The sequence below is a fragment of the Heterodontus francisci genome, chromosome 12 (genome assembly GCF_036365525.1).
Source record: "Heterodontus francisci isolate sHetFra1 chromosome 12, sHetFra1.hap1, whole genome shotgun sequence".
Lineage (NCBI taxonomy): Eukaryota > Metazoa > Chordata > Chondrichthyes > Heterodontiformes > Heterodontidae > Heterodontus > Heterodontus francisci.
In genome coordinates this window covers 25,828,337-25,851,535 of record NC_090382.1, presented here as the reverse complement: position 1 = coordinate 25,851,535, position 23,199 = coordinate 25,828,337, and the positions used below count along the sequence as shown (strand labels likewise).

The window sequence follows — 23,199 nt, the reverse complement described above, 5'->3', positions numbered from 1 at the left end:
GGCTATTTAGAGCAGCGTATTCAGCATTTACACATCCCTGTGGGATTGAGGGCTATGATCACTAGTGGCTGTGTTTCCATCGAGATCCTCTGCTACATCTCTCAGGTGACGCTCCGCACATGTGAGGTTAAATAGCAAATATTGGTTGGCCATTTGATCACAAAGGGCATCACACTTAAGCCCAAAGCCTCTATTCATCTGCATTCAATTACTTGCCAAAAAGGAGGCTTATCATTGTTTTCAAATCCCTCCATGGAATTGGCCTTCCCCATCTCTGTAACCTTGTCCAGTCCGACAGCCCTTGAGATCTCTGATCTCCTCCAATTCTGGCCTCTGAATATCCCCAATTTCTTTTGCTCCACCATTGGCAGCCATGCCTTCAGCATCCAAGTTCCTAAGCTCTGGAATTTTCTCCATATCTGTGTCTGCACCTCTCTCTCTTCCTTTAAGACACTCCTCAAAACCAACCTCTTTGATTAAGATTTTAATCACAGAATAAAGTAGAAAACCAGGCAGGATACAAAGAGTGCAGGGGAAATTGAAAAAAGATACAAGAAGGGAATGAGAGAGCAGGAGATACGATAGGCAGGTAACATGAAATGGAAACCAAAAATCTTATAAACATATAAAAGTAAAATGATAGTTAAAGAATGGTGGGACAGATTAGGGACATAAAAGGAAATCTTCTTGTGAAGGCAGAGGGCATGACTGAGGTACTGAATGAACACTCTGCATCTGTTTTAATAAAAGAGGAAGATTATATTAATGTTGGTGTCGAGGAAGAGGGAGTAGAGATATTGAATAGGATAAAAATAGATAGAAAGGAGGAGCTAAATAGTCACTCAAAGTCAACAAGTCATTTGGTCCAAATGTAATGCAAACTAGGTTGCTGATGGAAGGGTGGAGATAAAAGATGGTCTGACCACAATCTTTCAATCCTCCTTGGATATGAGAGTGGTGCCAGAGGACTGGAGAATTACAAATGTTACAGCCTTGTTTAAAAAAGGGGGAGATGAATAAACCTGGTAACTATAGGCTAATCAGTCTAACATTCTTTTTTCTTTCTTTTGGGCCTCCTTATCTCGAGAGACAATGGATACGCGCCTGGAGGTGGTCAGTGGTTTGTGAAGCAGCGCCTGGAGTGGCTATAAAGGCCAATTCTGGAGTGACAGGCTCTTCCACAGGTGCTGCAGAGAAATTTGTTTGTTGGGGCTGTTGCACAGTTGGCTCTCCCCTTGCGCCTCTGTCTTTTTTCCTGCCAACTACTAAGTCTCTTCGACTCGCCACAATTTAGCCCTGTCTTTATGGCTGCCCGCCAGCTCTGGCGAATGCTGGCAACTGACTCCCACGACTTGTGATCAATGTCACACGATTTCATGTCGCGTTTGCAGACGTCTTTATAACGGAGACATGGACGGCCGGTGGGTCTGATACCAGTGGCGAGCTCGCTGTACAATGTGTCTTTGGGGATCCTGCCATCTTCCATGCGGCTCACATGGCCAAGCCATCTCAAGCGCCGCTGACTCAGTAGTGTGTATAAGCTGGGGGTGTTGGCCGCTTCAAGGACTTCTGTGTTGGAGATATAGTCCTGCCACCTGATGCCAAGTATTCTCCGAAGGCAGCGAAGATGGAATGAATTGAGACGTCGCTCTTGGCTGGCATACGTTGTCCAGGTCTCGCTGCCGTAGAGCAAGGTACTGAGGACACAGGCCTGATACACTCGGACTTTTGTGTTCCGTGTCAGTGCGCCATTTTCCCACACTCTCTTGGCCAGTCTGGACATAGCAGTGGAAGCCTTACCCATGCGCTTGTTGATTTCTGCATCTAGAGACAGGTTACTGGTGATAGTTGAGCCTAGGTAGGTGAACTCTTGAACCACTTCCAGAGCGTGGTCGCCAATATTGATGGATGGAGCATTTCTGACATCCTGCCCCATGATGTTCGTTTTCTTGAGGCTGATGGTTAGGCCAAATTCATTGCAGGCAGACGCAAACCTGTCGATGAGACTCTGCAGGCATTCTTCAGTGTGAGATGTTAAAGCAGCATCGTCAGCAAAGAGGAGTTCTCTGATGAGGACTTTCCGTACTTTGGACTTCGCTCTTAGACGGGCAAGGTTGAACAACCTGCCCCCTGATCTTGTGTGGAGGAAAATTCCTTCTTCAGAGGATTTGAACGCATGTGAAAGCAGCAGGGAGAAGAAAATCCCAAAAAGTGTGGGTGCGAGAACACAGCCCTGTTTCACACCACTCAGGATAGGAAAGGGCTCTGATGAGGAGCCACCATGTTGAATTGTGCCTTTCATATTGTCATGGAATGAGGTGATGGTACTTAGTAGCTTTGGTGGACATCCGATCTTTTCTAGTAGTCTGAAGAGACCACGTCTGCTGACGAGGTCAAAGGCTTTGGTGAGATCAATGAAAGCAATGTAGAGGGGCATCTGTTGTTCACGGCATTTCTCCTGTATCTGACGAAGGGAGAACAGCATGTCAATAGTCGATCTCTCTGCACGAAAGCCACACTGTGCCTAACATTAGAGGCAGGAAAACTACTAGAAATCATTATCAAGGACAAAATTAATTCTCGCTTGGAGATATATGGGTCAATAAAGAATAGCTAGCATGGATTTGTTAAAGGCAAATTCAGTCTGACTAACCTGATTGAGTTCTTTGGTGATGTAACGGAAAGGATTGACGACAGCCTTGCAGTAGATGTATATATAGACATTCAGAAGACATTTGATGAAGTACCACATAAAAAACTTCTGAAAAATAAAAGCATATGGTATTAAAGGAATGATGGTAACTTGGGTATGCAATTGGCTAAGTGGCAGGCAGCGGAGAATAGCAGTGAACATATGTTTTTCTGACTGGAGAGAAATATGCCATGAGATATCCCAGGGTCGGTATTAGGATTAGGATTCTTGTTTTGTATGAATGACCTGGACCTTGGTATAAGGAGTATAATTTCAAAATTTGCAGATGCTACAAAACTCAGCAACATAATGAATAGTGAGGAGTATAAGAGAAGACTTTGGGAGGCCTTAAATAGGCTGGTGAAATGGTCAGACACATGGCAGATGCAATTTTTGTGGATAAGTGTGAAGTAAGGAAGTTTGTGAGAAACAATATGGAGAGGCAATATAATCTAAATAGGATGATTTTAAGGAGGATGCGAGCAGACAGATCTGGGGTACATATTCAGAAATTATTGAAGGTGGCAGGTCAAGTTGGTAAGTTGCTTGGCTTTGTAAATAGAGGCATTGAATACAAAAACAAGGAAATCATGTTTACAAATGTTTCGACCTCAGGTGCAGTATTGTGTACTATTCTGAGCATCACATTTTAGCAAAGATTTTAGGCTTTAGAGAGAGTACAGAAGAGGTTTACTCATACCAGGAATGAGGGACTTCAGTTATGTGGAGAGATAGGAAAAGCTGAGGTTGTTCTCCTTGCAACAGAGAAGGTTAAGGTCAGACCTAATAGAGGTATTCCATATTTTTAAGGGTTTTAATAGAACAAGTAGGGAGAAACTGATTCGTCTGGCAAGAGGGTCAGGAACCAGAGATCGTAGATTTAAACTAATTAGTTAAAGAGCTAGAGGGGAAATGAGGAGAAATTATTTCACACAGAGGGTTGTTGTGATCTGGAATGCACGATTGGAAAGGATGGTGGAATCAGATTCCACAGGAACTTCTAAAAGGCAATTGTACAGATATTTGAAGCAAACTAATTTTCAGGAGTATAAAGAAAAACTGGGATGTGGGATTCAAGTGGATAGCGCTTTCAAAGAGTTGGCACAGGCTGTAAGATTCTTTGAATATGTCCTTATTTGGCTCAGTGTCAATTTTATTTTGCCTGGTAACACTCCTCTGAAGCAGCTTGAGGTATCTTATTACATTAAAGGTGCTATATAAATGTAAATTGTTGTTGTTGATGGTGACCCAAGCCAGTAGCCCCAGCATTTCTTTAACCCATTCAATAGAACCTCGCTGAAATTCTAATGCAAAGACTCACTCCAATTTGCAAACCCTTTTTTTTAATGTGGCTGTTTCGAAATTGCAGAGCAGGGTTTATCTAAGGTGTGACACGAATGTATGTGGCATGGAATTAACACTACAAATATTCCTATAAGGAACTATGGCAATATAGCCAGCAAAGCCAGGGGGCTGATTTCAGGCGGGCGGGTTACTTTAGGGGCAGTCCCTCGACTTTACATAAAACCCAGTCCCTTATGTTTACACACCAGGGGGTCAGAAACTGAAAGTGAAGGACAGTCAGCACTGAACGTACGTCTGACGTTGAAGCGGGCGGAGAGAGCGAGAGAGAGGAAGTGGGAAGCTCTGTCCATGGGATGTAAATTTCCCCTGAGATCAGAGCAAGGTTATGGGAAACAATACCGTGATTATCATGGAAGAGGATGTTTACCCTTTGGGATTATCCGATGCGGAATGTTACACAAAAACTTGGGAGGGAGATAGAGGGCTAACCGCTTGAGAAATTTTCGTCCAACTCTCATTAACTAAAAGGAAACTTGACACAGTCTAACAAATGTGTGGATATTTCTGACACTCACGCTACCTGCCACTTTGTGATAGAATATTCTCGAAGTGGACAAGCAAAAGTCTTCCTTTATCCCAATTCTCGTATATGAGATGCTGAACTTAAATACTTAAATAAATTTGAGTTGTGTTATGCAGTCCACTGCACGCCCCTGTTCACCCAGCCTATATGATCTTAGGGCTCACCTTGTTTCGCGTCACTTTCAACCTGCAATTTCATTCATTTCTGCTCTTCCCTCCCCCACCACCTGAAAAATAACTAAAGGAGAAATTACTAAACCAACAAAAACTGCAAGTGGAGATAGAAAGGTACCGCCCTCAGGCCGAAACGCTGTTATGAAAAGTTACGTAGTTGCAACATGGAGAGAATTATAGATTTTCGTTTAACAATGTGTTTGCCAAATGGAAAGGTATGCTGCGGATGGGGCGTGAGAGTGTACGACAGCAAAGGAGTATTTTCAAAAGTAGAGAGGGGAACCCCCGGGGAAAATAAAAAAGGGGAGTCACTTCTCTAGGATATTGTTTCCATAAAAGAAAAATGTCCGTTGAGCTTGAATATTTTCACACGTATTGTTTAGACTATCGGGGAGCAGGATTCATTCATTTTCCATTTTTGCCCCCGCCCCCCTCCATTCCAAATCTGATATAAACTCGCAACATTAGCTCGCTAGTTAGATCACAGGTGACCGAAGACAGGCCACTGCACAGCGAGAGACAAGGTAAAATACTCGTCCGTGTTAAAGTTGAAATTATATTTTATTGTAATTTAATGCCTTATGTTCTTTTCCCTCTAATGAACGGATTTTACTTTTACAGGTGGATTGAATAGCGACTAATAGATCATAGCTAAATAATAGCATCTTATTAATTTAGGAATGGAAACGTTTTATTAATTTAGGAATTGAAACATTTTATTTAGAAATATAGGCATTTTATTCATTTAGAACTAGTTTGCAAAAACTTTAAAAGCAGATTTCTAGATTTGCACAAAACATACCTCCTGTCACCGAACGGTATAGATTTTTAATCATTATAAAAGAAAGTATTTATGCTTGTCATTGGAAGTCTTTGAAATCAATGCGTGTGTATTAGGATGAAAGATGAACTGGCTGAACGCACCTCTTATGCTTTCTGCGTCAGTAAATAAACGATTAATTTGAAATGATATATTCTGAATTTTCACAGATTAATATCTAGAATTAAATATTTTAATTACATTCATCTATTGGTAGCAAAAGATTCGTTTTCAAAGAACTGGAAATCTTTTTTCACAGGAATATGCAAGGATGCATTCTCATCTGAAATATGTATTCGTCTTTTCTAACGTGCCAAGTGGGAGTTAATTTTCTGCTAAAAAAAATTCTATATTTGACAGCATTTTTGAATTCATTCTTGGGATGTGAGCATCGCTGGGTAGGCCATCCCGAATTGTCCTTGAGAAGTTTGTAGTGAGCCGCTTTCTTGAACCGCTGCAGTCTATGTGGTGCAGGTACATGCAAATTAATTGGCAGACAGCCAAACCGTAGCCATAACTGTTAGACAACGAAAATGTGGAATTTGATTTTTTTTTTAAAGCAGAATTATCATTTAATATATTAGTAATTGGTAAGCAATTTTCAATGACTCGGCTTTTCAACTTCTCGTACGCTCCTGCTACCTATTTTGCAGAAGGTTAGTGTGTGAATTGTTACTATTGAAAGACTGACTTTCTAAAAAAAAACATTGTTACCGTGGGTGATACACAAAAGAGTATCTAAAATTCCTGTAGGGTTCATTGTGTGGTAACCCCCTTAAGGAATCCCTTGCTTATTTACATAAATGTGCAAACAGCGCTGGGGAAAGCTTATATATAAGGGCCGGGATGTAAAAGTCGTACATCAAAGTGAGAGATGATCAGCAAAGGTTTAGTTTAAAGGTAAGACAATGTTTTAATATATCGGAATAGGGTCTGTTTTGAGTTGAGCTGAGGGTGAAACAGAAAAGGCTCGTCTAAAGTAGTCCCTGGGCTTATTTTGATACACACACACGCTAGATTCTGGCAATCCAGTTTAAATTGGGAGGGTTTCGTTCCGTTTATTGGGCGATGCAGAGCATAAATAACATGTACCCAGCCTGGTGATATCCTATTATCCCAATGGAGCGACTGGACCACATAACGCAATGGTCGTGGAGTAAAACATTTATCGAAAATCCATGTTTTTCAAAATTTAGTATGGCTTGTAATTTTTTTTCAGAAAAAGTAGAAAGTAATGTGAAGAGAAAAATTAACAATCGGCGCTTTTCTGGTACCAACATATAACGGACTGGTCCCAAATTCGTCCCTCGGCTTTTTTTTTAAGCTCAGGCGTTGAAAATAAACGGTCGGAGAGTTTATAGCAAAACAGCACGGACTGTAATTTCTCTACCGCAGTCTGCTAAGAACATTAATGAGGTTATAATGCAAAGAGTAAGCTCTAATTTTCAATTTTTTTATTACGCTGTTCTTTCAAAGTTGCATTTATTCAGCCCTTTCACGCTCTGGGGACACCACATTTTCCAGTGCACAGCTTTTTGAAGTGCAGTCACTGTTGGAATAGTGGAGCACAGCAAGGTCTTACAAACAGCAAGAATAACCAGTTCATCTGTTTTAGTGATGTTACTTGAGGAATAAATATTGGTCAGGACACTGGGAGAACTCACCTCTTCTTCCAATAGTGCCAATAGGATCTTTTACATGCACCTGAGAGGGCAGACCAGGCCTTAATTTAACAGCTCATCCAAAAGGTGGTACCGCTGCTGACAGTGTAGCACTCCCTCAATACTGCAGTGAGGCATCAGCCTGGATTTTGTGTTCAAATCTCTAGAGTGAGGTTTGAAGCCACAATGCTATGTCGCAGACATGAGAGTATTACACACTGAGCCAGGCCTGAATATAATAGCTAAACTTTATTTATTTAGTTTATTTAGAGATACAGCACTGAAACAGGCCCTTCAGTCCACCGAGTCTGTGCCGACCAACAACCACCCATTTATACTAATCCTACATTAACCCCATATTCTCTACCGCATCCCCACAATTCTCCTACCACCTACCTACACTAGGGGCAATTTACAATGGCCAATTTACCTATCAACCTGCAAGTCTTTGGAGGTGGGAGGAAACCGGAGCACCCGGCGGAAACCCACGCAGACACAGGGAGAACTTGCAAACTCCGCACAGGCAGTACCCAGAACTGAACCCGGGTCGCTGGAGCTGTGAGGCTGCGGTGCTAACCACTGTGACACTGAAGTTAGGGAAGGTTGGTCTGGTGCAAAGCCATTTTGGATTTTCCTGGGAACAAACTGTGTCATTAACTCGGAGGTGAAGACCAGCTCATATGAATGTCAAAGGCTTTGAAGGAGGTAGATTACAACAGCGTAGGGGTGTTATAAGGACAACATGGGATGTACAATCGCTGAAAATGGTGCAAAGTGAACTTTAAAAATATCCCAGTTGGTTGAATAATCTTGAATTCATTTCATAGAAGTTTTTTTGAAAAAAAATTGCAAAGTGCCAATTGTGCTGTCACCTCCTAAGATTGGTATTTGGATGCAAGTGAGGAAAACTCTGGGCTTTTCCTGGTCAGTTGAGCCTGCAGTATAACTACGGACTGCATAATCCCCATAAAACACTAACCTGGTGTCAGATTAATAGCCATGGTACAATAGTGCCCGTAGGTATCATGGAATGATCACATGGCAATGGGTGTTAGCTGTGGCTCAGTTGGTAGTGCTTTTGCTCCTGAGTCAGAAGGTTGTGAGTTTAAAACCCACTCCAAAATCTAGACTGACACTTAAGTGCCATACTGACGAATCCTACCCTGTCAAAGATGCTGTCTTTCAGATGAGACGTTAAACAAGGACCAGTCTGTTCTCTCAAGTGGCTGTAAAAGATCACGGGGCAGTATTTCAAAAAAGAGTAGGGGAGTACTCCCTAGTGTCCTGATCCAATATTCATCCCTCAACCAACATCAATAAAATAAATAATCTGGACATTATTGAATTGTACAAATTGACTGTGGAATTCCCTACATTACAACAGTGACTATAGTTCAAAAGAACTTCATTGCCTGTGAAGCACTTTAGGACATCATGAAGTCACTATGTAAAGGTACTATATAAATGCAAGCTATTTCCCTATTTAATCTTATTAAGGTGTACAGACTGTATCACAAGGCTTTGCAGTGAAATGTGAGTTTCGAACCATTGCCTGTATAGTAATTTAAATATTTGTCGCTTTATGTCTAAACACACTGCTTGTTAGAATGAAGTGCAGTGACTGTCACTGTGTAGGTGAGAAGGTGGCAGTGACCCACAGATAAAAATAAGATGAATGACCAGTTCATTTGTTTCTTTCTATGGTATTGGTTAAAGGAGGAAAATTTGCCAAGACACTGGGAAGAACTCCCTGCTCTTCTTCAAATAGTGCCACGGAACTTATAACACCCACCTGAAATCAGACAACAGGTGGATGGGGCCAAGGTGGACTAGCTTGCTATGAAAGGGCATGGGTGACCTCGGGAATTCTGATGGAAAAGAGCGGATGCCAATCTTACAGTGCAGTGAAACCGTTCAGTTATGGCCAGTCTGCTCCTGGACGGGGCCTCCTTTTAACATCTCTTCTCAAATCCAGACCTGAAATCACATCATGACTTCTGTTATTTGAGTTTAATCTGCCACATGGGATGGTTAATCAAGCTCCAAGGATATCTGATTGCCATATCTGAGTCCTGGATTCATCACCAATGTCCCCATTGACATTGACCCTGACATTCCCGCTGCAAGTCTGTCCAGTGCGGAGACAGTCAATGTGTATTGTAGAATAATAGTTTTAAAGATTTGTATCTTTTACTAAAGACGTCTGACTTTCTATCCAGAAAGAAGTGCATTCTTCTGAACCATTTTCAATTATAAGCTTGTGGCCTGCAGGAACCTCAACATTGCGAGTTGCCAGTTGTGAAAATAATAACACAGCAGTTGTGTAATTTGCAGTGTTATAGAAATGCAGGTACCGGTTTTGAAGCAATACCTGCTCAGTGCTATATCTGCTCAGTGTGATAGATGCTCGGTGCGATACTTGCTCAGTGAAATACCTGCTTGGTGTGACACTGGCTTCATCATACTGTGCAATGAGTGTGAGATTGTAATACTGTAGATCAGAGAGGTGATCTTGTACTTCTTGGCCAACTGGACATTTGACAAGTGGACCCAAATTTCTTTGCACAATTTGATACAAAATCATTGCTGCACCAGTGAAAATTGTGCAATTTAAATTGTTTTTTCTTGCTTCAGAGGCAGGGGTATTTTAGAAAAACATACAGGTCTCAAAGTGATACTATGTGTTCATGGGAAATTTTAGCTCTGCTTGATATTTTAGCTGTTTAAAAGAAAAGCAGAGAGAAATTTCAGACAAGTGTCTTAAGAGTCCATATACTAGCAAAAAGAGATGAGAGAGATTTTTTTATACCCAGTGGGACATTATGATTTGGAATGCTCTGCCAGACAGGGTGGTGGAAGCAGGTTCAGTCGTAACTTTCAAAAGGGAATTGCACATATAAGTGAAAAGGAAAGAATTGCAGGGCTATGGGAAAGAGCAGTGGAGTGTCTTTCGAAGAGACAGCATAGGCATGATGGGCCCAAGGGCCTCTTTCTGTATTGTAAGATTCTTTGATTCTATCATTTTAGGGCCGTGGACCTATGACAAGACTCTGTGATATAAGCAGTTTGTTACACTATAGAATGAAATTGGTGGCAAATATCAGCCCGTTTACAATGTATTGCACATTGTTTTACACCCCTAATGCTTTTGCTATGTGAAGTTTTATATACAGGTAAATGAACAAGGATGTGAGACAATCAATTATGCATGTGTCTACACCATTGCAATGTTAGGTGTTAAATGTTTAAGTGTCAGCCATGGCTCAGACCACAAGAACAAGCAATGAAACTCTCATATTGACACATGGTGACCACAGCTGCAACTCTTGCCTCTGAGTCAGAAGTGTGTGGATTTAAGTCCCAATCTGGAGACTAGAGAGTAAAATTTAGGCTGACACTCCAGTGTTAGAACTGAGGAAGTGCTGCGCTGTCAGGGAGGCCAGGCCATCTTTCAGATAAGGTATTAAACCCAGGTTGCATCTGCCCTCTCAGGTGAAGGTAAAGGATTCCATGGCACTGTTTCGAAGAAGAGCATGGGAGTTCTCCCCGATGTCATGGCCAATATTTATCTCTCAACCAAGATCACTAAAACAGATTACCAGGTTATGATCAAATTGCTGTTGGGAACTTGCTATGTGCAATTGGCTGCCACGTTTCTTATATTACAACAGTGACAACAGTTGAAAAGTACTTCATTACTGTAAAGCACTTGAGGACATCCAAGGTTATGAAAGGTGCTATATAAATGCAATTTATTTTTCACTCTTTCTTTGTATCTTTCTTTTCTTTTCAATGAATCAAATCTAACTGAAGCAGCCTAGGTATTCAAGTCCCTATCGAGGAAGGACATCAGTCCAGAACACACTGACTGTTTCTTTGGAACTCAGCTGCTCACTGAGGGCTGGGACATTTCCCTGTGTTTCAAGCTTCTAATTTCATCCTCTTCTCTCTCTGGCAGATGGTTGGCCGTTGGTTACTCTGTTTGTGGTTGTCATCCTTGAGTGTGACGGTGAGGATGGCATTTGATGAGAAGTGTAAGTGATACCCTGGTGTGAGTTTTTTTTTGCTGTTTTTAGTTAACGTGAAACAAAGTTGTATTTGTCCTGCAAAGGAGAGATTTCTTGCCCCAGCCCTGGGCCAGTGGTTGGTACATCAACAACCATGTCTTTCAATAACTAATTGGGGCTAAAAATAGCAGACGGATACTACCTGCATTTTTCCAAATAGTTCCCAACTCTCCCACTTTGGGCAGGATTTTACAGGAAGGGGTAATTGGTTTCCTGAGTGCTGTTGGCAACTTGGAGGAAAGGATCCTTGTGTGTATGGTCTATGCATGCACTATACCATGGCAGTCATGTCTTGCAACCAATCTGCATTACCTGAGCCCTGCTGATCTGCCCCGCTCTTCGGAGGACACTGCTTCATTGTTGGGTTGTGAAGGTGACAAGATCAGGGTCATCGGAAATTGTCTGGAAATTCCATCAGTCCTGAGAGAGCAACTGGGGCAGGACGGGAGAGAGAGAAACACAAACTGGGGAAAGAGAGAGAAACTCAAACTGAAAGGGGAGAGAGAAACACAAACTGAGAAAGAGAGAGAAACACAAAGTGGGAAAGAGAGAGAAACACAAACTGAGAAAGAGAGAGAAACACAAAGTGGGAGAAGAGGAAGAAACTCAAACTGAGAAAGAGAGAGAAACACAAAGTGGGAAAGAGAGAGAAACACAAACTGAGAAAGAGAGAGAAACACAAAGTGGGAGAAGAGGAAGAAACTCAAACTGAGGGGAGAGAGAGAAACTCAAAATGAAAGGGGGGGAGAGAGAGAAAAAAAAACACAAATTAGGGAGGGAGAGGCCACGTCAGCCTGTGATGTGTCAGGCAGTTTTGGTGTTGCTCTCTGAGGACTTTACCTCACCTCCATTATGGTGGGCATCAATGGTGGGGTGTGGGAGTGGATTAAATTAGGTTTGGTTTTGGTTCTATTTTTTATTTTTATAACTTGTGGATTGTGAAATGTCATAAAATGGGATAAAAACGTCACTTGAAAGTTATTTATATTGATGATGTCCTTTACTTGGTGTTTCTCATTATGGCTAATACTGTAGGATGATCACAGATAGCTTTTATTTAAACAGATCCTTAAATCTTTCTGTTCTTTTGTGTTCTTTCTTTGATTTATAAACCATGTTATTTACCTCACTATAAAACAAAAAGTTAAATATTTTATTTGGGGACTTGGTGATACTCGAAGCCTCAACTCAGGTAAATGGACATTTGCAAACAGCAGGCAAATACCAAGCATCACATGAGTGGTGTCATGTGACTGAAGGGGATGTGATCAAATGTCCAGGAATGGATCACACCGGAGATGGCAATCCTAGGCCTGAGCAAGAAGAGTGACCCCCACTTCCTCATGTGGCTGTGTAGGGAAATGCTCCTCCCAGTATGATACAAGCTACACATTGGCTGTGAATCACTTTGAAATATTCTGAGGGCACGAAAGCTGCAAAGAATACATGTTTGTTCCTTCTCTCATTCTCGGAAATAATGGACTTCAATGGAAGACAAAATCAGTTAGGATGTAAAATGGGCCTGGCAATTGGTTCTCACCCAAGGCAACTTTCACCTCACCCTAAAATATTAATGAAACTTTTTTTTAGTATGTCAGAGCTGGTAAGACAGGGCTGTTGGGAATTCTGCCCTAAACCTTTGGTTTAACATGTCTTTTTCTTACCTTTTAAAAATATATATGTATATTTTTATTTCCATAGACACTATTGTAAACAAACCCAATCAGTTGATACACCTGAGCTGCAAGGCCTCTCCTGATCAGCTGCGGACTGGCATCCATTGGCGGCTCGATGGCGTACCACTGAGCAGGAACGCCCATGCGAACATACTCGACTTGGAAGTGACAGACCGGCCAGATGCGGGCAACTATAGCTGTCACCTCAACAACACGGCAGAGTTACTAAAACACTACTATATACTGATAGATGTGGGGAAACAAACTGATAAAATACTGAAAGGTGAGAGAACCACAAGTGCAAGGTACCTTTTTAAAAAACACCCACGAGCTGGAAGCACCCATTTACACTGCCGATTGTGCATCAGGCTTTGGGCAGATCCAACAACTTGCTGCATATGCCTCTGGGTGAGAGTTCCACGCATCAGTGCCCCAAATGGCAGTTCCACCTGTTAGCATGGAGTTGGCAGGGCCAGAATACTTGAGTTGGGATGAGGAGGTGATGTGGTGCTGAGAGGGGTTTTGTCTGTTGGGGTACAGGGAGCTGGGGACTGAGATTTTCACTGATACTACTCTGGTACACAAATCTGCATGAAGTATATTTTGAATTTTCTTCAAATACATAGGAATTGCCAAATGATAAAAAAAAATGTCCATCTGGTTTGCCTGCTACCATTCTGGTAGTCAATGACAATGGAGTCGATCTCTATCAAAATGCTGTAATCTTCTGTTTTTTCTCTGCCTACAAACAGAAGCAAATGGAAACTACATCACATGCGAGGCGGAGAGATTCAGTGGGAACTTCACCTGCTTCTGGAGTAAGAGGGAAAAAGCCATTTTCTCAGCAAGCTTCCACCGAAAGTAAGGAAACTCATTTCAATCGATCCCTTATTCAGCAATATGCAATGTTTACATTTGAAGAAATAGCCTTTCCTCTTTTTTAATGCTCGTGGGCAGGAGCAATATCAGTGCAGGTGGAGGAACAGAACCTTTCCCCATTTTGATCAGCAGGTTCCTTCAAGCCTCAGTTAGCAGGAGAGTGAAACTCCGGCCCCAGTAATGAATCTCCTTCCGAGGCTTCAGTACAGCACTCACACACTGCGTCAGGGTGATGTGTTTCTCACAATGGTCACCCTGTGACCTCTATGAGTGAGGGAGCCAAAATGAAGGGGCACAGTGGGAAATTAATCAACACTGGCTCCGTACATCGATCAGACATGAGAGGGGGTTGGGGCTTCCTCCATCGGTAGAACTTGGATGTTAGACCCAAATAGGCATGCAGTGTTGTAGACCCATTTTGTTAATTTAAAGTTTGGACCAAGCATCCTCCCAAACTCATTAGAATATGGCTGCTTTAAATGGATGTCAATGGATATAAATTAGTGTTAACAATCAGTGTCAAAACAACACTGAATCCACAACACTATATTCCTTCTCTAAGTATAAAAGTATAAGTTTCAGCTCATTTAACCATCATTCATGCACATCAGACATTAGCATGTTTAAGAACCTGCAAGCAGGGAATGTTTTTAATTTTAAGTGTGACTTATATTGAGGCCATAAAAATGCATTTAACGAGACGGAAAATATGAGCAGGCCTCAATGAGGATAGGTTTTTTTAAAGCATTCAAAAGGTTCACAGTAAAATACCAGAAAAATTATTTCCTTTCCTGCCGCACCTGAAAACCTGTTTGCAATGCTGAGAGACCCTTTGAGCTCATGCAATTGGACTGCACTTGTATTTAGGCCTTGTATTCGGTTTGTGACCAGGTTACAGGTTTTTTCTGGCCATAAATGTGGAAGCAAAGCAAGGCTGGAAGATTTTCATTCCATCTGTCTGGGCTGGATTTTGAACCTAATTCCCAGAGGTGAAAGGCTTCTGTCCAACTCATTGTGCCATCCAGCCAACCCCCCCACCCCCTCCCCTCCCCACATGGCTGGTATTTTAATGAGTGAAAACAACATTGTTCATTGTGGCCCAGCATGTCCGATGCTGGGACAGTTGACTTCTTCAGGAGCAATGGAGAAGACTGATTCTTCCCTCGGTCATATTTGGACTGTTATCCCTTGAAATAGAAACATGACAACTTGACACCATAAAGATCACCAGGAAAACAAGAAGACAAATTGTGTTAAATCTTTTGTTGCTGCCTCATGGCACTTGAGCCTCTCATATTTTTGTATGTGAACACGATGCTTCTCAAGGTGAAGGACGTTAGTGCTGAAGGATGGTTTGTGTTACATCTCTGGCACCCAGTGTCATGATCAGGCACAACCACCACCCCCTCCTCCCCGCAACTGGTTCATTCATGTTCTTTAGAGAAGGAAACCTGCTCTCTTTACCTGGTCTAGACCGATAAGTGACTCCATCCCACACCAACGTGATTGACTCTTAACTGCCACTTGGAAGTGGCCTAGCAAACCACTCAGTTGTATTGGAACTGCCACTCATTGTTTCAAAAGAAGGCCCACTGCCACCTTCTCAGGGTAGCTAAAGCTGGGCAATACATGTTGGCCTTGCCAGTGACACCCACATACCAAGACTTAACTGCAAAAATAAATGTCAGGGCTCGAAGCAGGGTAGAATCCTCCCGTTCTCTGCCCCAACAATATGTTTCAGCCACAATCGTAATAGGGATGTCCTACTGCCCCAGTGCAAAATTTCTTGCTTGCCACACCATCCATCCTTTGAGTGAGATAGACATTGCATGCTCTATATTTTCTGGCCTGTGTATTGTGTGAGATTCAGTATTCATTTCTTTTTCCTGTTGTGTTACAGAGGTTGGAACGGAGACTCCAAGGACTGTGTCTTGACACCATGTAAGCATTCACACAGCACTGTCCAAGCAACCTGCACAGACCACACCTTTTCCCCATATGCTGAAGAGTTAAGGCAAATCACCTTCACTGTGGAGGCAGCTACAAGCAAACGATATGAAAAGCACACAAAACGTTTCTACATCAGAGATATTTGTAAGTATGCAAAGATTTATCTCTTGAAAATTGACTAATTTAAGCTCATTGAAGCCAACATTACTGTCATTACAGGATCCTTTTATTGCACCTGACTGTGATAAGTAATGCCTCCTCCAATTTGTACCTGGAAACATAGTGCTAAAACAGAATGACAAAATAATTATTAACGCCCTGGATGACTGGGTGAGCCAAGACACCACACAGTCTAATACCCCATATAGACCAGAGGACCCTGGGTTTGTACATAAAATTCTCATCTGTGTGCTCAAATCCCCTCATGGCCTCACCCTTCCCTATCTCAGTAACTTCCTCCAGCCCTACAACCCTCTGAGATCTTTGCATTTCTGGCTCTGGTCTCCTGTGTACTTCACCCCACCATTGCCAACTGAGAGGAAAACTTACTCAGGCTTTCAACTCACGACTGGTATCAGGGGGGATTCCCTTTGCAAAACGCAGATGGCAGGTGATGGCGTTGGGATAGGAGACGCTTCCCCCTGCATGGCCAAAGAGCTTGTCTGGTCTAGTCTGAAGCATTGAGAATAGTCAGTTGGATGAGGTACCCAGGGAACTGTACCCTGACCAGAGCCAACACTTTCTGGACAGCAGGTGGAGGGGGAGGGTGGGAAATTGACAAAAAAACAATGGCAACAATTTAATAGTAATGGAATGAGATGAAGCCCTTATTCAATGGGTTTATTTTATTTTGGGGGCAGGTCACCAAGCAAATTGTGCACCTGACACTTGGAGGGGAGGTGTCCTCACACCATTTTCATGGCATCTCCTACTTCCGTTTCAGTAAAACCTGCTGCTCCAAAGCAACTAACAACATATGTGAAGGCACAAAAGGTGGGAATCAACTGGAACTTCCCAGATTCCTGGAATAGCCCTCATTCCTACTTCCCACTACTCTCCAAGGTCGATGTCGAACTCACTTCCAGAAGGAGAAAACATAAGAGACAGATCAGGAACAAGGACACATCAAATGAGGTACATTTTGGGATGTAGATCATTAGTCGAAAGTTGCTCAGCAGAGGAATTGGGAGATATAATGGATAAGCATGTTGTCCCGTCACCTAAAAGCAAAGAAATAACTTGCATTTCTATAGCGCCTTGGAACACTCCACAGTACTTCCCAGCCAATGAAGTACTTTTGAAGTGCAATCACTGTTTTAATGTAGGAAATGTGGCAGACAACTTGTGCACAGCAAGCTCCCACAAATAGCAATGAGGTAATGACCACATTATCTGTTTGAGTGATATTGGTTGAGGGAGAAAGATTGGCCCGAACTCACCTGCTCTTCTTTGAAATAGCACCATGGGATCTTTTACATCCACCTAAGACGGCAGATGGGGCCTTGGTTTAATGTCTCATCCAAAAGACGGCATCTCCTAAAGTGCAGCACTCCCCGTGTCCGTCTCTATAGTGGAACTTGAAATGGATGAATATTGCTTAGTTACTTTTGAGAGTGCTGCCCTCTCCATCCACAGTGTAATGCTTGGGTAGAATCTGTCACAAAGCGGATTGTGGAGGGACAAGCTTCAATTGGTCTTGTGGCCTTTCTCATTCCATGCTTTCCGAAGTTCAGAGTTGTACATCCACACACGTGCACAGTTCACGTGTTGGCTACAGTGCTATTAATTTAAAGGGGAGAAAAAACTTTCAAGCCAAGATGTAAAAGAATAGTTCTCATGGTGCCGTGGGCCCATATTTATACCTGAATTGTCGGTTAAAAAAACAAACTCTGTGGTCATTGTAGGATCTAGCTGTGTAAATTGGCTGCTGTGTTCCCTACATTACAACAATAGCTACACTTGAAAGGTGGGTCATTGGGTGGGAAGCACATTAGGCTGTCCTGAGGCCATGAAAGGCACAATATAATTGCAAGTTCTTTCTTTGCTTTCTATGAAACTGCAGTGCTTTTTCTAAACACTTTTAGACAGTGGTGTAATACATATTAAAATCAGTAGGTGACAATAGACACACACGCACATGCAGGCGACAAATACAGAAGTGACTAGGAAGACTCCCCACTGCCTCACAGACAGAAACTCCTGAATTTGTCTGCAACTGGCTTGTCCCTCGTCCAAAGCAAGAGAGGGGCAGGGCTGAAGGAGGAATTGTAATCTCGAATTGCTGCCTTTCTTCTGCCAGTGTTAAGAACCTCAATAACTTGAGTTTAATTTTATATCGCAAGACAAGTATCACAAGTTACTATTAGGAAATGATGATGCTTAAAATGTTAAAAGAATCCAATAGGGTAAAAACAGAGAAACTATTTCCTCTGGTGGGGGAATCAAGAATAAGGGAACTAGAGCTTAAAATTCGAGCTAGGCCGTTTTGGGATGAATCAGGAAGCACTTTTTCACACAAAAAGCTGTTGAGGTTTAAAAATAATATATGCAGCGAGTTGTTATGGTCTGGAATGCAGTGCCTGAAAAGGAGATGGAAGCAGATTCAACAGTAACTTTCAGAAGGAAATTAGATACATACTTGAAAATGAAACATTTGTCGGATGAGCAGAAAGAGCAGGGAGTAGAAATAATACCATAGTTCTTTCAAAGAGCTGGCATAGACAAGATGGGCCAAATGGCCTCCCTCTATGCAGTATGATTACTTTACAGCAGAGATGTTTTATCTAGCCTCGGAGTACTTCACACTGTGACTGAGTGCTTAGAAAATGTTCCTTGCCCAGCACTAACACCTTGAATTTAAAATAAAGTCTCTATTTTTGCCATTGACAGGACAGATAGATTTGAACCCTTTAAAAAATAAAGACAAAACATGTTTTAAACAAATTAACCTTCAGTTTGTCATGTAAATTTGACTCACAGATCAGGTCTTCATCGTGTCGACAGTGACTTGATGCTAAAATAATGCTGTGTGATTCTATATTCCTGTAAAATAATCTTCAACCAATGCTATTTTTTTTGTCACAGTCACTGATTTTATGCAGCAATGCCACTGAGATCCACCAGCAGCTGAAACACTATCAGACTATCAGCTGCTACACCGAGAGTCCCTGCGTGGTGTTTTCAGTCACCAAGAAGCAGAGTCACAAGATAGGGAGGATATGTGTCCGTGTGAAGGAGTTGTTCTTCAACTCAACTTGGAGCAAGCCCTGCTGCAACAATCACCAAAAGTAAGTAAGGGGCAGCAGGGACATCCTGAAAGATTATCTTTACAAGCTTTATAGGTATTGGCCGCCTCCCACGGTTCAGCCATCTGACACATGCCATCATCTAACAAGAGGGTGGATCGAGAGAAACCATTTTGCCTGGTGAGGGAGCCCAGAACAGGGTTGGACGAGTGGTGGGTTACCTTAAAATTAGAGCTAGGCCAGGGGTGATGTCAGAAAGCACCTTTTCACACAAAGGTTAGTGAAAATCTTGAGCTCCCTTCTACAAAAAGCTATTGAGGCTCAAGGTCAATTAAGTGTCAAACCCGAGATTGATACATTTTTGTTAGGTGTTAAGAGCTATTAAGATATTCACTTACCCTTATTAAGAGTTATAGAACCAAGGCAGGTAGATGGCATGAAGATACAGATCAGCCATGATCTAATTGAATGGCGGAGCAGGCTCGAGTGGCTGAATAGTCTCCTGCAGTTCCTAATGTTATGTTTTAAATGTGTATTGCTTCCTCAGAAACTGCCTTATATTTTTTCTGAGGTAGAGGCAAAGACTCTGTGCCTTACAATTCAATATCTGCTCTGGGAGTGCTGGTTGGTGATAAAAAAAAGTGTTCAATTCCCCAGAGCTAACATCCCTCACCTCGATGAGCACAAACTTCTCAAGTTTCTCATGAACATGTTATACATTCACACAAATTCACACAATTGCTAGTAACTTCTTCTATTGATCTGTTCACAGAAAAAACAATCAGGAGGAGGTTGAGTGCATTCCTGACAGCACAGCACAGTGAGACCCAACACTACCCTCAAGCACAGTCTTCAAATAAGCTAGAGGTCTTGTTGAAATGAATTACAGCAGAGTGAATACACTTTATTTAATTATTTTATTTACTTCCTAATTTATTCAGAGCTAATTTGTTTTGTAATGACACATATATTTAATAATTTAATTGTTTTTTTCCCGTTAAACTGTAATAAGTGCAGTAGATTTGCTACAGTTAGTACCAGTACCAACTGGCTGGTTGAGGGGAGGGAAGGAGGGAGGGAAAGTGGCCGAGATTCCTGCCCCGATCACTATCCATGGCCCCTCGCTGGACAGTGTGCAAAGATTGGACTTGGTCGTAATGCGACCTGTGCTTGAATGGCCTGTCCATAGTGCATCCGTAGAACTGTCCCCCAGCAAGAGTCAGCATTTCGAGGGGTGGAGAGTGAGGAAAAAGACACAATTGGCTGAATTTTATAAGCCCGCTGCCGAAATTGGCAGCAGGTGAAATAAATGCGCCTAAGAGCCGCCACGATCCCAAATGCAGTGGCTCATTTAAATAGCCGGGACAGGTCGTCCCCTCCTCCCCCAATCACATGCAGGGGTGGGCTGCCCATCCCCGGCAATGGCGTCAGTTGCCTGTGCGCAGGTGCTGACGCCATTTTTAAAGGGCTGTCATCCCTACCAGGAAATTTAAATATTTAAAGTTAACTGGAATTTCAAAAATAAATACATCTCTTTTGCCGCTCTCCCACCCCACCCCAATTAAAATTAAATTAATTATTTGCTTTCCCCCCCCTCATAACAGTTACCTTTACCATCTGACCTCCCCCTGCCAAACTGCACAAACGTTCACCTACAACCCTTCCCACAATCCCCTACACCCATAACCCTAATTTGACTCCATTTCCCCCTCCCCCCAACACCACACTGTCAAACGTATCTACCCCCCTCCCCACAATTGTTCTGCCACGTTTCCGTGACGGGGGATCCGAAGGCGTGGCAGTGCTAGCCTCCGGGGTAAAGATTGTGGCGGGACATCAGGAGGCGATGTGAAATTAATTAATTCAGGTATTTTAATTTATTTATATATTTAAATTGTGGCACCATCACCGAGTGACGGGTATCCGCCATGAGGCCTCGCTGCCGCTGGTAATATTGGGACGGGCCTGCTGGCACCAAGGTCCATAGCAGGCCTCATCTGGGGCTGTCTTCAGGCCCCCCACCCCTGCCACGGATCTTGACATCGAGGGCTCCTTAAGATCCAGCCCGATATTCCATTTCTGAATGTGTTTAAATTGGTGCATAATTGAACGTGATGAAATGATAATTTTGGAAAAATATTAATTAACAGAAGTGCCAAAAACTTAAACATTGAGATAAAAAGGACACAATTTTAACTGTGTGTATGTGGATAGGTTTTGAATGAGTTAAACTCTGGCCCAAAGAGTGAGGCAGATCTAAATCCTGTTTTAACCCATGCAGTAAGAAAACTGTGGCTCTTCATGAAATGTCGAACAAAAGATATTCACTTACCCTTTATCTAGTAGATTCCAATCAGGAATGCTGAGTAATTATTTAATTATCTAACTATGAGCTATTTTGTTGAGATCATTTTTCAGTGTTGATTTAATCATTGAGCAGTCTGTGATTTTTGAATGTCCTGTAATCCTGATGCCATTCTATAACGGGGTGGTAAAGTAATGGTTACATAAGTGGATGAGTAGTCCAGCAACCTGCTTGAATCGTGTAGTGATCTGTGTGTTCCAATCTCTCTGTGGAAATTTGAGCGTTTGATTTGGGTTTAAAATAAAATGTTGGTACCAGTAAAAGTGACCATAAAAAGCACACAGGTTCACTAATGTCCTTTGGAGGAGGAAATCTGCAATTCTTACCTAGTCTGACCTCGATGACACTCCAATGTTACACCAATGTGGTTAATTCTGAAGTGGCCCAGCAACCCACTCCATTCCATCAAACCACAAGCAGAAGACCAACTACCACCTTCTCAGGACAAGTAAGGATGGGCAATAAATGCCAGCCCACATCCCAAAAATTAACATAAAAATGAATGCACAGATTGCTGTTGTATAATGCTGATGTCCTATTTAGTACATAACACTTGCACAAACAGTTGCTATGATATTTTTACAAGTGATGGACCCAACATGAGGTACATACTACACAGATATCCACCATACTCTGTTTCCTGTCGGAAGATATACTTAGCTTTGTTTGAGCAAGTGTTTAGTCATCACGTAAACCCCCTCAAGCCCTCCATTTTCATTTCCCCTCATTATGTGCAATTTGAGTAAATGGGCACAGGAGGCCATGCATGGGAATTGATTGGGATGGTGTGTCATGTCAGAGAGTTCACTTGATACTGCACACTCGTGAAGAAGGGATAGATTCACACAGCTCTGCTGTCAGTATGGAGCCTTGCTGAGCAACAGCGAGCTGGTGATGGAGCTGTGGCTTTGGTAATATGACTGTTGCTCACCTCTGGCAAGACTCCACGTGAGCAGCAGAGCTCACCATAGTTACCGCGGTAATAGCCATCCAGGGTTGGGCTTCCATTTTGATGGAGAACGCTGCACATGCAAAATGTTGGCATTTTAAGGTCTTTTTTGTATTTGTGTGGAACTCCCGTTTATGAGGTGTTTGGATCTATCAGTATGGTGCCATGGTAACAAGTGATGCTTTGACAATGAAGGAAAAGAAGAAAAAGCAAACGATTTGAAGTGTTCAGTAAATACTGATCACGGGCATATTGCAAATACCCCACTTTCTGTGATATTTATTTATTTCTGAAAAACCAATGCACACTGTCAGTACTTGGAATCTGTTATATAGTTTTATTTTTAAATAAAAATGCCCTTGTATTAGAAGAATTCATTTCTAATTTATTGTATTTAAGTTAATATTTTGTTTTATTCGCCAATAAAAGCATTGAAAATGTAAATTTGGTTCATGCTTTTGTTTTGCAAAGAATAAAAGCCCCTTTTATTTTTAAAGGATGCTTAAGTTGCTCACATTAGTTATAGAGGTTTCTGGGAATCACCTTATTCCCTCTGGTAAGGCTCAGCTACACTTCATTTTTGATTGTTCCTCTCTGAGATAATCAACCCATTTTGCATCATCTTCCTCCTCCTCCTGCTCCCACCAGTTAAAATAGCATTGGTTTGACAGGCCGACTATGTTGATAGAGCGCTAAGCCTCAAAATCACGGCGTGCAATATTAGCGCAAAATGTGCGTGAAATTCTGTTTCCGATATTTTATCGAGGTTTACCCAGCCCAACAACAACAAAAACTTACATTTAGATAGCACTTTAAATGTAGTAAAATGTCCCT

General features: G+C 42.1%; 1 protein-coding gene and 1 long non-coding RNA gene across 2 annotated transcripts in view; one reads left to right on the top strand and one right to left on the bottom strand.

Annotated features, from left to right (window-relative positions):
* Positions 1-2,658: 2,658 nt before the first annotated feature.
* Positions 2,659-23,199, bottom strand: part of LOC137375786 (uncharacterized) — a 49,315-nt gene continuing 28,774 nt past the window's right edge. The window contains exon 3 of the long non-coding RNA XR_010976058.1: positions 2,659-2,761. This is a non-coding gene — a long non-coding RNA (uncharacterized lncRNA). The remainder of the gene's footprint in view (positions 2,762-23,199) is intronic.
* Positions 5,156-22,738, top strand: il12ba (interleukin 12Ba). The gene is made up of 8 exons (XM_068043217.1): positions 5,156-5,277; positions 11,193-11,268; positions 13,003-13,260; positions 13,730-13,838; positions 15,757-15,950; positions 16,750-16,940; positions 18,891-19,093; positions 19,824-22,738. Exons 2-8 carry the CDS (start codon positions 11,193-11,195, stop codon positions 19,873-19,875), a joined length of 1,083 nt encoding a protein of 360 aa, XP_067899318.1. The 5' UTR covers positions 5,156-5,277; the 3' UTR covers positions 19,876-22,738.